Source organism: Nothobranchius furzeri, chromosome 7 (assembly GCF_043380555.1).
Source record: "Nothobranchius furzeri strain GRZ-AD chromosome 7, NfurGRZ-RIMD1, whole genome shotgun sequence".
Classification (NCBI taxonomy): Eukaryota; Metazoa; Chordata; class Actinopteri; order Cyprinodontiformes; family Nothobranchiidae; genus Nothobranchius; species Nothobranchius furzeri.
In genome coordinates, this window is record NC_091747.1 from 45,923,805 (window position 1) to 45,937,824 (window position 14,020).

A 14,020-nucleotide genomic window follows, 5' to 3' on the forward strand; every position below is an offset into this window, starting at 1 on the left:
ACGATTTTAGGAGAAAATGTGTTGCCCAGATATTTTGGACAGGTTAAAACCTCCAGGGACACAAAAGCAAGGTCCTGTGACTTTAAAACCTTGCAAATGTTTTGGGACTCTCTGGAAACTCCATCGAGAATTTTGTTGTGTAATTTTTCAGCAGCAGTCACAGACAGGTGGAACCTTTCAAGATGTTTTAGTTAAGCTAACAACTGCTCATCTTACTTTATGGAAGCATATTTCCTAAAACTCCTCTCCAAACTGGCATCAAGGGTGTGATGTGGGTGGACCTGAGGGGTGCTTGAACACCAAGAGGTTCCCCTGCAGCATCCATCAGCTGGAGGTGAGCTCTTTGAGCTCTGCAGCTTCTACAACGGGCACGTTGTAGTGGCGGTCGTCCTCGGTGACGAGGCAAACGGACGGCCAGTCGTCCTTATGGTCATCTGGGTAGAAGGTGATGAACTCCTCGGTGTTGGCCTTGTAGAGTCTGTAAACTTGAATGGTGTGCTGCAGGGCGTAGCCCAGCAGGAACATCTCCACCTGCACAGAACGGAAAAACAAAACCGTGAAGCTTCACAGGAGTTCCCACAGAGTTCTATAAATGTTTGATCAGCTGAATCAGGGTGGGGCAGCTTTGCTTGTAAAAACTTTAATTTGCACTCTCCAAATAATTATAGCACTCAGCAGTTTGTTCTCCCTGAATCCTCCCTCTCCCTGGGGCTGATGGGTACCACTGAAAAACAGAACAGGCACCAACATGTCCTAGATGACGTAAACTCACATTCTGGTCACACTTCTTCACTTTATGCTGCAGAACTCCAGCTGGAGCTGCTCGGACTCTGACCCTGATTCAAGATGGTGCTCATCCTCTTCGCTCTGATCTCAACCCAGAAAATGTTTTGCTCAAACTTAAAATCGTAAAAGGACCAAGTGAGCTTCACCTCACTTCCTGTTTCTCCCATGTGATGCTGGCTAAGAGCGTTTTGTCATTACCTGCTCCAGCCCGGCGCTGAGGCCCACGAGCCTGAGGTGGTTGGAGAGAAACGAACGCGGACAGCCGGACGAGTCCCGAGCAAACAGCAGCCAGCAGAAGAGAGGGACCTCTCCACCTCCCAGCATGCAGCTGTGCAGCTCCACCGCTCGGCCCAGCATCAGCAGCTTAATCGCCTCCAGCAGGCCCAGCTCCTCTTCTCCACCCTGAAACACTCGCTCGCAGAGTTTCTGTCGCTCCGCAGCAGAGGGACAGTCCACTGCTGCCTTCCACTGGAGACAGAAAACTAAAACTCAGGGTCAATCATCCTTAAATTCATTCAAAACCTGGTTTTGCCAAAATGATAAAAGCAAGTCAAAAATTCATTAAAAAAATACATTTTTCTTGACTTTTAAACCCCATCCCACTAATAAAAGCTATTTCCTTTATTCCTTACATATAACAAATATGAGCCATGGACTGTTATATTAGAGAGATTCAGTGCTTTTATTCTTTGGGAATCCATCTCCTTCGTATCCTTGTAGAATTCCCAGACAGTGAAACAACATCCGTACAGACATTAGGAAACAGCCTCCTTTTAACATGTGGTAGTAATCGTGTGGTTTACAAAAGACGCCCCCCCTCCTCTGTGTTTTTGTGGAGTGTTGCCGGTACCGTGCTCCGGAGAAGCTCCACGTAGCCCTTCAGCCGCTGAGCAGCATCTCCATCTCCCGCCTCACACTCTCCAGGAAATCTCCACTGGCTTATCAGTCCTCCTTCAGCCTCAAGCTGCTTCGACAGCTGGAAACAAGCAAAACGTCAAAGATGTGCAGAACTAGATGGTCTCTTGCCGTGTCTCCTCCACAGGTAGCACTTACCAGCAGAACATCATCCTCTTGCAGCCACAGAGGCAGCCTGGTGGTTTGGAACAACACCTGGAACAACGTGGCTCTGAGGGCGCAGTAGTTGTCCCCCCTTACTCTCCTCACACCGTCAAACTTCTGGGACATCTCTTTATAACCCTGCAGCAGCAGCACAGCAAGGTCACAGGAAGCCTCTCAGATAGTAACTCTGCACACATGACCTCCAAAGGGACCAACCTTTTTAATAAGAGCACTTTTGGCTGTATTTCCTTTCCACTCTCTCTCGCTGTAAGACAAAATGTCCACAGCCGGAGACAAACTGCATCTGTCCGCCATGCCTAAAACTGAAAGTAGAAATCAACAAAAGTATTAAAAACCTATCAAACTGGACGGTCCACGAGGGAGTTTCCATAATGTCTCAAAGGTGACATCAAGAGTAGCTTCAACAGGAACTGTTCATTAAAGGCCTGCAAAACTTTATTTCTCAAAATAGTTTCAAGTTCAATTCAAGTTTATTTATATAGCGCCAAATCCCGACCTGAGTCGTCTCAAGGCACTTCACACAGTAAACATTCCAATACAGGTCAGTTTATTAATCAGTAAAAGGTTTCCTATACAAAGAACCCAGCAGGTTGCACCGAGTCACTGACTAGTGTCAGTGTCTTACAGCAATCCTCTTAGTGGAGAGGAAAACTCCCTTTTAACAGGAAGAAACCTCCAGAGGATCCTGGCTCAGTTTAAGCAGCCATCCGCCACGACTCACTGGGGATCTGGAGCCTGTCAAAATGTGAGAAACACAAAACAAATTTGGGAGAAAGTGGAGAACAAACACCAAATAAAATGGAGACAGGAAACTGAGGAAAAGGTTCGGATTCTGAGATGAGCTCACGCTAAATTATTGTGTAAAATACTTCTCTGAGAAGCTTCCCGACGAGGCTCGGGAAGCTTGGACGAAACTGCAAGTTAGGGCTGGGCAATAAATGAAAAATTTATCGTTATCAAAATTTCTGACTCATATTGAGATAATTTTTCTCATGTCAATAAATTTGATAATAAAAAAATTGAAAAGACGTGTGTAGGTTGGCAACACTCATGTCCCTTTAAGAAGCTTGACCTTGAGTCCCGTAAAAAAATGTGACTCAACTTAATACACGTGACAGCCGCATCTAGTGGGCAGCTTTTGTTTCTGTAGCCATCGTCCATTCGTTGTTGTTATCAAGGAGAAATATGGTGATATTGATTTTAGGCCATATCGCCGAGCCCTACTGCAAACAATCAGTTATTAAATTGTTGTAATTTAGTAGCAAAGTGTCTTAATTGTGTGTCAGTTTGTTCTTAATTTACCCTCCCCACATTTCACACAAACTAAACTATGAGGACAATTGTCTCGCAAATTTTTAATCATGTTGAATGTTCCATCGCCACAAGAGAACGTCTGGAGACTTTATGGAAACTCCTTTGTGAATGCCTTTTACAGGCTTTACATCGTATAAGACCAACCTGAACATATTTTGGTGTGTCTGAAGGAATTTGATGAAGTAAACATGAAGCACATGGTGATAATATTTAGATTTAAGTCTAATCGTGATTGTGTTTTATTACTTTGTGATGCAGACTGCTCTTCAGCTCCTCTGTACAGGTCTTCTTCACTAAGAAGAAACAAACACAAAATGAATCAATCTCATTTTAGGCATTTTCACCATGAACAAATTCTACTAAAACAAAACTAAAAATCTTCTTTCCGCAGGTTGTGGAACCACTGCTACGCTGACAATGAGCAGGTCTATTTGTCCTTCTGGCCCAACGACCCCACGGCCTCAGCATGAAACTCAGACCACCTCCAACTAAACCTCTCCAACACTGAGCTGCTCATCTTCCCAGCCAAACCAACCATTCAGCACAATATCTGCATCCAAACTGAATCCCTACTTTTTGCTCCAAAGCTAGCTAGAAATGTGCTCGATGACCAGCTGACCTTTAAGGCTCACATTTCCTTCGTCACTCATTCGTACCACTTTGTTATGATTAACATACGAAAGATCAGGACGTGCCAAACCCAACACACCAGCAACTGGTGCAGACTGCATTTGCCTCCATCTAGACTATTGCAATGTCCTCCAAACTGGACTGCATTGATCCTGTGTTGTGAAACATCTACAAATGCCTCCTATCTACTTGAATGTTCATGCAAATGTTTAAATCACGACTCGCTAGCAGAGCCTACTCCACGCTCAAGACAATCCAGACTTGTTTAGATGGTGGGCTGACCTACTGAGTGCTACCAGAACAGGGGTGAAGACCCAGCTCATAGAGAACTTCTTCTACTCTGCACGTCCCTCTGGTCTTGCTCTCTACTTCTACCAAGACTCTGCCTGTTGTTCTTCTGTCTGAGTAGCTCTTCGTTAGCCCCGATGGTAACTGCATTGTTAGATCCTCGTTTCTAAGTCCCTCTGGACAAAACCGAGAACATGAACATAGATCATCAGACTATAGAGATATCTCACATCCCTGATGATTAGAACTCAAGTCAGCACTATAAATAAACCCCAACAAGGATTTTTACAGACCTGCCCTCCAGATTATCTTCTTCAGTAGCAGGTCCATCATCCACCTTTGTGTCCAAACTTCCTCCCAGTTCCTCCTCTTTCTCAGTCACCTCCTGGTCTTCAAGATCCTTCTCCTGAGCAACTTCTGTTCCTGTGACAGCACCTCCTTCCTCCTTTATTCCATCGTCCCTCTCTTTGGTAACATCTTTCTGCACGGTTTCCTCTGCAGCATCCTGTTTGGTTTTCTCAAAGGAAGTTACTTCTTTCAGCTCAGCAGCACTCAGGCATTTAGGATCTGGTTTTTCATCCATATCGGACTTGAAGCTGCAGACATAATTCATATTTTCTTGTTTATATAAACACACATTTATTCATATTTCATTGCAAGAGTGAAACGTTTAATATTTTTTTATATGTAAAGTGTTTTTAGTCCCAATAAAATCTACTGAGAACTCAGTAAAGAGTTTGAGTGGTCACCTGCTCCCTCTAGTGACCAAAATGATAAAACAGTTTATGTAAACAACAGTTGTGTTTTTTTGACATGACCAAGTCTGAACCTGCTGACCTGTTCCTGGCTTCATCTGGAGCTGTGGCTTCTGGCTCTTGGATGGAGTCCATCTTCTCCTCGCTGTGGTCGAGTCCAGGAGAGGACAGGGACATGCCCTCAGAAGCGTCCTCTACACATGGAGAGGAGCCACTATTGTCCAAACGCTCCGTCACAGCGCTGCACAGCAAGCAAGCAGAAACATATCTTCTCTTTTAGCATTGTTGTGGAATATTTAAACAGGGAAACTAAACAAGCGTTTAATGCTTTTTAATCAAATCTAATGAAGCTTTTTAGTCAATAGATGATTCTGTTTCAACTCCTACAGCTGCAGGAGCAGCATCTTCTTAAAACAAAATGTAAAATAGTGTCAAACCCAGACATCTGTCACCCCAGCTCCTCCTGGGGGTCACGAGGCATTCCCAGGCCAGACAGAAAAATAATCCCTGCAGTAAAATCTGGTTCTACCACAAGGTCTCGCTTTCCCAGTGGGGTGTGATCAAAAAATGTCCAAACAAAGGTGATGAGGAAACGTCCCGTTAGATACCAGACTCCTCGTCTCGTCTCTAAGGTTGACTATCGTACAGAGGAAGCTCATCCAAGTCTCGACCACAAGTGTCAAACACAGATGAACACAAAGATCAAGAGTGGTGATGCGCCGATATGAAAGTTTTGGGCTGATACCGAAATTAATTTGTTTATGTTTATTTATTTGGCAGACGCTTTTATCCAAAGCGACTTACAATTTATAACCTATAGGGCATGTCGTGATCTGTGGGGGAAACCGGAGTATTTGGAGGAAACCCACGCAGAAAGGCCACAGCCGAGTTTCGAACCTTCAACCTTCGTGCAGGAGGGCAACAGTGCTAACAACTGCGCCACCATATCACTTTTATGGCTGACTGATATTTGCTGATACCGATTCACTGACATTTATGCTTCTAAAAGCAGCAGATAAATGATTAAAGCAGAATTTATGTTATATGTACACACACCACACACATTTACGCTTCTGAGATGATTACAATCACTGTCACGACTAAACAATTACACATCATCATCACGGGCTGCGCAGAGCTGGTGCCTTGTAGCAAGAAGGTCCAGGGTTCTCTTCCCAGCCTGGGATCTTTCTGCATGGAGTCTGCATGTTCTCCATGTGCATGCGTGGGTTCTCTCCGGGTACTCCGGCTTCCTCCCACAGTCCAAAAACATGACTGTTAGGTTAATTGGTCTGTCTAAAATTGTCCTTAGGTGTGTGTGTGTGTGTTATTGTTTGTCCTGTGTGTCTCTGTGTTGCCCTGCGATGGACTGGCTCTCTGTCCAGGGTGTACCCCGCCTGATTGCCCATTGACCGCTGGAGATAGACACCAGTCCCCCTGCAACCCTACGTGGACAAGCGGGTTCAGAAAATGGATGGATGGGCATCATCATCATCATTCCCCCCCCCCCCCCCCCCCCCCCCCCCCCCGAAACAGGAAAACAAATAGAAACAAGATGAAAAAATATCGGCCCGATACCAATATGTTAAAAAGTGACTAACATTGGCCGATACCGATATTGATGCCAATATATTGTCCATCCCTAACCACGAGCTTTATTTCAACTGGAGATGGACAGATATTCTACTGCCGTACCAATGTCGATAAGTAGGGGTCATGGTCAGCCAATTAATAATATGCGCTGTCGATTTCTTGGCCGATATCCAGACATTTTTCATTTTATCTGCATGCTAAAATTTCACTGATAACATCAGTGACCACCGCACAACAGGAAGTCATATAATGGACTGGGACAACACACGGATCTTAAACAACGAGCAACAGAAACATGGATCAAGGAAGCGATTGGAATAAGGAGACAGGAACCCAGGACAGTGAACACAGATGAAGGATTATACACACTGGACCACTCATGGGACACGATGATCAACAGAGAAAGCGCGGGCAGTAGATAGCGATTTCGTCCTCAGCTACCTGAAGATAAACGGAGACAGAAGGGAGGCCACCACCATCGGTGATGCTCTGACAAAGGCACAGCGAGAGCCGAAGCATGTCAGAAAAGGTAAAAACAAGCTCTTTTTACTCTGTGTAAAGTGAAGAGCCAGAAAAATAGTTTTACATGTGTATTTGAATTACCATGTGCCATCAGAACAAGGTTTTAAAGAACGGAAGTTGTGCTTTTTGTTATTATAATAAACCCCAAACTGCTGCTGGAGACTCATTCCCAACCTGGAAGGCGCATTCCCCTTTTCCAGGTTTACACGGCCTGAATTCCATGGAATATTTCTGACTGACCCTGTTCTGATTAATCCTGATTAACAGTTATTTTTATTTACTCACCAGCTGAGAGCTTGTGCCACCTGACCGACTGCAGAGGAAGCTGCGGCTGGCTCAGGCTTCGGCACTGATGACTCTCCTGGAGGTCTGGCTACAGCTCTGACAGCATCACTGGAGCTTTCGTTTTCAACATCAGCATGAGAAGCTGTGACGCGTTCTGTTGATGGGTTAGTCTCAGGATGGGGAGGGGTCTCAGGGCAGACGGCTTCGGTTGACGACGAGACTCCGTCTGTTTTAGTTTCCTGTCCCGACGTTCGATTTTCTTCATCTGGTTCAGATTTTGAAGCTTTCACACACTTACCATCAGCTGTGAAGTGGCCTTTCCCCGGCGAGTTTAAAGTGCATTTTTGAGCCAGAGAATCTCTTCTTCCTTCGTGTTTCTCTCCAGCTGAGTCCTCTTTGACTTCAGATGCTTCGCTTGCAGCATCTTTTCCTTCCTGGACGTTTTCCATCTGTAAATGTCCATTTTCCTGAGTGTTTTTGGGCTCCAACTCTTTATTCTCAAGCTTCTGCTGCTTCGCTTTCACCTCCTCTGCCTCCTCACCAAACCTCCTCCTGAAGAACAACACACAGAAGGACACAAACCAACACAAACACAGACAAACACGCTGCATTAGGGGCATTTGGGGGATTCTTTGTGCGCCGTAGGTGGAGAGGAAGCAGGAAACCTTTTCATCACAACAGTCATTTCTTTAGCGTTAACTCCTGACATCAAAGCATCAAATGTCAGAAAATTTTGCTTTTTTAAAAAAACAAAGAGCAAGTGGGAAGTTCCCATCATCCCATTTGTGATCTCAGAATGAAAGTATTAAAAAAAAAAAAAAAAGAACAGTTGTTTCTGAAGCATCCCACGAAAACCACAGACGGGAAAATCTGATTCATGTTTTCCTCCAAACTCAAAAGGAAGAAAAACCTTACACACTTATGTATGACCTGGTGGTTTACAGTTACATTTAAGAAGAAATCAAGTTAAAAGAGCCTTTAAGGTTGTTTGTCTGAGTCGCCTCCGCAGAAACAAACTCCTACCTCATGTTGTCGTCTGCATCGGGACCACAGGTGCCGATTGCTGCTCTTTCACTAGTGCATGTGGTCTTTGAGTCATCCTTCAGTAATCCACTCCTCTCCTCCGCGCTGCCACAGGGACTTTCATTTTGACACCAACAGTTCCCCATCTGCTTGCTCCCTCTGGTCAGGGAGGTGGGACCAGCTGGACGGTGGCCCTCTGGTCCAAAAACAACCAGGAGTGCCTGGAGGCTTTGAATAATCCTTTTTCTTTTGATTCAAGAATCCATGACGCAGAACCTCGAGTCGTAACTCAGGGAGCAATCATGGTTTTGTTTCACGAAAACCTCCCTTTGAAAAAGAAGGAATGATTAAGTCAAAATGGATCCAACCCATCAAATTCCACATAAACATCGATGTAATAAAAAACTGATGGCAGAAAAAGGCTTAGAATAACAACTTGGGTGTAGACAGACCAAATGTAAGGTAGGACCTCAAGCCTCTGAACTCAGGTTGTTCAGGCTGGGTAAGAAGTATTGGTCTGCAGATCATTTCCTCTAAACAGAAACGTGGCGGTGGTGAACCATAATCATTTAAAAAAACGTGACCGGAAAAAAACAAATGTTTGTGTCATGGTTAAAATAAACAGCAAATACATAAAAGTTTTTAAAGGTATACTACGCAACTTTTTTGTATTTTTAAATCGTTTTCTTGAGCCGGTATTTGCTACAATGACCCTTTACAGGGTTAATGAAATGTCACTCAGATTAGAAACTAATAAAGGCTGGGGAGACATTTCAGCTGTTAGATTAAAAAGACAAACGCACAGCGAGGAGATAAGTTTTGCTTGTGGTTCTCTTAAACGAACATTAGTGGGTGCTAAAAAAAAGCCCAAACTCCCTAGTCTTTCTATAATAGAATTAGCTAAAGGGTAAAGGTGCATGAAGTAAGAAGGACATCCTGTGGTCAAATGTGGGTACTGCAGGCCATGTTTAAAAACAGTTGCTGTCGCCATACAGATCAGCATGTACTTGGTACGTTGATAAGTAAATAAATACATTTCACAGTTATATCGAAATTCCATGGCTTCTTATGGGTGCAAGAAATGACTTCTGAACCGCTCATTTTTCTGGTCAACATTATTTCTTCAACATTGCTGCTTTTTCCAGCTAGTGTGGAATTATAAATGCTGGCGCAGAAGCATTTGCATTGAAGACTTTGCAACCTTGTAGGCTCAATTGTTATTCGCTTTGGAACCAGGAAGTATGGAGGCGGGACAGATTGTAAACTATGGCCCATTCCCAATACTTGCATTTCCACCCTTGCACCCTTTAATTTCACGCTTCAGTCCAGGGGTGCAAGTGTGTAGGGTGTCCCCTAGCCTGGCCTGCAAGTCCCGCCCTGTTTATTCTACACAGAGGACGAGTCTGGATACTCAGAGGCAGAGAGCACAATGAGGGGCGGGACTAGCCAGCTCAAACATAACCAATAAGAAAAAAGGTGTAAATGACAACTGTCTGACGACGGCACAAACGTCTTTAGTAGAAAAGCTTTTAGTGCTTCTTCTTGTTGTGGTTTTAAAGACATGTCCAAGTCATTTAGAACAAAGGAAAGAGCCACAGCAAACCTTCGCCTCAGATGCCATCTTTGTTGTTTATGAGATACTGAGTGTTGTGGTGTGTGACGTACGCTGCTCAGCGCTGATTGGCTCAGTTAGAATTCTCAGGGGGTGGGGTTATTTGAATGGGAGCGTTACGAGGCCCTTTGCTTCCCATATGGAAGCCTTGGCATGGCTGGCCAGGGTAGGTGTACCGATCCTCAAGTGTGGAAGTTGACCTCACCCCTTTTGCAACCTTGATCCGCACTTATCCCAAGTCTGCATCGATGTGGAGTTGGGCAAAGGATATTACCCATAATCCATTGCTTGCAGCATGCGCTGTGGTCGATGACACAACACTTCCTGTCCTAGTTCGGTAATTATTTGAACACTTGGGTAATACAAACTCGAAGCCTTACTTCCTCCAAGTGCACTTCACCGAAGACCGTAGGGCGCAGTGCGAGTATTCGGATTGGGCTTATGTTTATGACCCTCTTCGGCCTCCATCATGTGTACTTTCTACAAAGGCACCACTGAAAGCATCTTAACCTACTGCTTCACTGTGTGGTATGGTGCTTATAATGCATCCTGCCGGAAGTCACTCCAGCGCATAGTGAGCGGCAAGGAGGACTGTTGGTGTCTCTCTTTCCTCCCTTCAGGACATCTAACAGCCTTCTTACCTGCAGAGCCCTCGCCATTGCAGGTGACCCTACTCACCTGTCACACTGCCTCTTTAGTCTGCTGCCATCATGGAGGAGACTGTGAAGTCTCCAGGCACGGACCAACAGATTAAAGGACAGCTTCATTCATCAGGCAGTTGGAAAGTTGAACTCCCTTCCATCCTTACCTCTTCCCTCTCTTCTCTTACCCCCTCCATGCAACACTGAACTTTGATCTTTTTATTATTTTTCTGTTAGTGTTATCTTAAGCTGTGTCAATTTTTATTGGCATTTTATTTTGTGGAATTTAATGCTTTTAAATTCTTATTCATTTTGTCAGTGTTATTTTCAGCCATGTTAGTCTTTATGTTCAAATGTCAATTTATTGCACTAATGATTGGAGAGAAATTGCAATTTTGATTATCTGCATGCGCTGTACATGTGATAGAACTGGCTAAGGAGACTGACTAAAAGGAGAAAAACTGACAACCTTCCTGCTGAAAAGGAAATCTGTTTCAATGCAACCTTCCTTCCCTCATGATTGAGACATTAGACATTTGTGATTATTATAACCTATTGCATTTTTAACAGTTACACACAAAGAAGAGAGAAATCAGCATTGAGGGACTGAACAGAACTTAAGGAAATTGTATATGTATAAAAAAGTACTATTTGATTAAAATTAATGTCTGATGAGCTATTATAATGCTAGTATAGAAACAAGGCTGGTTAAGTGTGGTAAACCTTCATGTGTTCCCTCTAGTGTTGCCTGAATAGCAATCAAAACACATACAATATAAAATCAGATATAAACATCAAGCCATTGAAAATATTTAGGATGTAAATGGAGACTTAACGCAACACCAGGCTCATCAATCTTGGTCAAATAAAATACCTAAAAAAAATTAAGCAAACAAAATATTAGAAAGTGTTTTTTCTCTTGTTTTTGCTAGGAGATATTTATTAAATCCTGTCTATTTTATTAGGTTGCAATCTTAGATCCATATATGCTCAAATCAGAACACTTATAGAAAACAAATCACACAATAAAGCTTAAAACTAAATCCATTTCTGAGTAGTTTATGTTCTCATCTGGGCCAAAAGAGACGTTGACATGTGATAGATACGCCCCATTGTTAATATCAACACAATACAAGGAAGTAGCGATATTAGTGGCAGCTGCCTGGGAAATAAAGTTGTAATAATCATGAACTAACTTACCTTTTTTAGTTTGACTAAAGTTAAATTCCAACAGATTTCAGTCATGAAGCTCCTCTTCTTCTTTCACTTTTGCCCCACGTCTCTTAGCCAGTTAGCTGCGGTAAACTTACAATACAATCATGAGTGACGTACGCTCGTCAAATTAAATTCTGCCGCAATAGTTTCCTTTTTTCCACCGCCGTGTTGACATGACTGAATAAAGAGTATTTCACAAATGGTGCGTATTTGTTGTATTTTATGCGGAACATCTGTTCGTGAGGATCCCTAGCTTAGCCGGAGCAGCAGGTCACGGCTTGGTCCGAGCGCATGACGTCATGCTCGTGTACGCTGAGAATCCTGCCGCGTTCAAAGACTGCTCGGAAACTATAAAATCTCCTCAACCGCTGTTAATATTTTTATTGCCACATTGTATTTCATTTATTTTAATGTATTAATATTACTAAATAGTAAAAACTACAAAGTTAGCATCAATAAGCTGATCCCAAAAGAAAGCAATAGATCAAACATGTGGAAATTACTTATTTATTTTGAAAATATTTTAAGAAATTGAATACAAACAATGTTTACATTGTAAACATTAAATAAACATCTATTTATAAAAGTGACACAAAAGCTTGTTTTGTGCAATATCTCAAGTATTGTTAGTGAGATTCAATGTGATTGCTACACACTCTTCAGCTCTTGAATATGAACAATCAGCTCCTGTGGCAGTCCCAGCTCTGATATCACATCCATGCAGCGCTGGAGCAGGACATTTAGACTTTCACCTGAGCAGTCAGTGGACTTTGAGCAGATATTCTGTAACTGATGAGGACCGCCCAAGGCCATCTTCTGTATGCTCCTGCAACACTCCGGCTCTTTCTCTACACAGCTGCTTGGTCCTGCCTGTTCTACCTCCAGATCCTCCATGCTATCAGAGACGTCGCTTACACTCAAAGGAGGATTCTCCAGACGTTTCCTGATGCTTTCCATGATTTGGTCTTCATGTTGTGTTACCAGTTGCAGGAGGTCAGTCACAGAGACTGGGGGAGGGGTTTCTGGATGCTGGATCTGGCACCAGCACCATATTGCACTGTGATGGGGGACACAAAGAAACAGCAGTGTAACAAACAATGACACAGGATGGAACAAAGACTTTTCTAACATCATCTCCACTAAATGCTGGTAGCTTCTTTTCTGACTTTTCAGCTACACCTCTGCTGCAAAAGCAACTCAATAGCTCATTGTTACAAATAATTTATTCTTTCTGAATTGTATATGTTCTTGGTTTTAGCACGTTTTCCAACCATTTATTGTGTTGTTTTTGCATTTATAATGGTTTTTGCTGCAGTAAAGACATTTGCCAAACATCAATAAAAATCATATAAAAAATAATCCCCCCCCCCCCCCCCCCGAAACTATTTGTGAGTTACAACTGATAAGATTTCTGCCATTAAAAGCAAAACTGTCCCAAAGGTGTTGTGTATTTACAAGCTAACCACATCAACAGACACTTGATGAGATAAAAACACAGAAGAGTCTGGGAATGAGTTTCTAATAATTATATGAGTATATACCTGACCATTCCTTTGAGGCGACCCAACGCTGCAGTCTGAGCTGCTCCTTCCCTGAAGCCCTGGTTAAAACCGGCCTGAAGCGAGGCCTCCTCTCCGGCATCAACTCCGTCTACATAACCATCCTGTTCTCAACACCGAGCAACAGAACTTGAGTCAACCATTCACTAAATAAAGAGCTACATTCAACTCTACCGCTCCCATACAGATGAGTGGGACAATAAATTTAAACACCCACATTAAATGTAATTATTCCTACTTGCATTCAATTTTAATAACAACGCGTGCTAAAGTAAGCTAGGGCTAACGTTACCATGATCCGTTTCTTCATGTTGGCTGCCCACTCTTTACTCTGTAAATTAAGCTCGTCTGCATTCTCGTCGAAAACATCTTGACCACTGAACGCAGTTTTCATCCAAGACATCGTGAGCCTGGAATATAAAACGGTCTGCTCGTGTGACTGTTTTAAAAGCGTCCATTCAGTCACAGGTGTACAAGCTACTTTCGCTGCTTCAGCAACCAATGTGGTGATGTCATCAATATGCGACCAGATGGGCAGGTTGCAGGGCCGACCGCTGATTTAAGCCGACAGATTCAAGTCAGCCGCAGTTTAAAGCCGATCACCACAGGTTCACGATTCTCTTGTTTTTAAAACAGCGCCCTCTAACATTTAAATGTCTCATGAAACAATATTAGACCGGAAACGTTATCATTACACTGTGGGACACGTCATACCAG

At 43.3% G+C, this 14,020-nt stretch overlaps 2 protein-coding genes across 2 annotated transcripts; both read right to left on the bottom strand.

Moving 5' to 3' along the window:
- Positions 1–94: 94 nt before the first annotated feature.
- On the bottom strand, positions 95–11,961 carry LOC107382535 (neurofilament medium polypeptide). The gene is made up of 11 exons (XM_070553357.1): positions 11,730–11,961; positions 8,277–8,603; positions 7,254–7,805; positions 4,936–5,094; positions 4,392–4,694; positions 3,427–3,473; positions 2,062–2,168; positions 1,840–1,983; positions 1,637–1,762; positions 985–1,254; positions 95–531 (listed from the first exon to the last, which is right to left on the bottom strand). Exons 2-11 carry the CDS (start codon positions 8,420–8,422, stop codon positions 325–327), a joined length of 2,061 nt encoding a protein of 686 aa, XP_070409458.1. The 5' UTR covers positions 8,423–8,603; positions 11,730–11,961; the 3' UTR covers positions 95–324.
- Positions 11,962–12,237: 276 nt separating this feature from the next.
- Positions 12,238–13,849, bottom strand: otulina (OTU deubiquitinase with linear linkage specificity a). The gene is made up of 3 exons (XM_015954705.3): positions 13,596–13,849; positions 13,286–13,407; positions 12,238–12,801 (listed from the first exon to the last, which is right to left on the bottom strand). Exons 1-3 carry the CDS (start codon positions 13,704–13,706, stop codon positions 12,393–12,395), a joined length of 642 nt encoding a protein of 213 aa, XP_015810191.3. The 5' UTR covers positions 13,707–13,849; the 3' UTR covers positions 12,238–12,392.
- Positions 13,850–14,020: the final 171 nt, after the last annotated feature.

Bases quoted from the DNA above. Each gene is read 5' to 3' on its own strand.
- otulina (XM_015954705.3), bottom strand. From the start codon at position 13,706: ATGTCTTGGATGAAAACTGCGTTCAGTGGTCAAGATGTTTTCGACGAG. The intron at 13,408-13,595 runs GTAACGTTAGCC...TGTTGAGAACAG, and splicing joins ACATGAAGAAACGGATCATG to GATGGTTATGTAGACGGAGT. The intron at 12,802-13,285 runs GTATATACTCAT...CCCCCATCACAG, and splicing joins CGCCTCAAAGGAATGGTCAG to TGCAATATGGTGCTGGTGCC.
- LOC107382535 (XM_070553357.1), bottom strand. From the start codon at position 8,422: ATGGGGAACTGTTGGTGTCAAAATGAAAGTCCCTGTGGCAGCGCGGAG. The intron at 2,169-3,426 runs GTAATAAAACAC...TTCTACTTTCAG, and splicing joins AGAGCAGTCTGCATCACAAA to TTTTAGGCATGGCGGACAGA. The intron at 1,763-1,839 runs GTAAGTGCTACC...GCTTGTTTCCAG, and splicing joins AAGAGGATGATGTTCTGCTG to CTGTCGAAGCAGCTTGAGGC.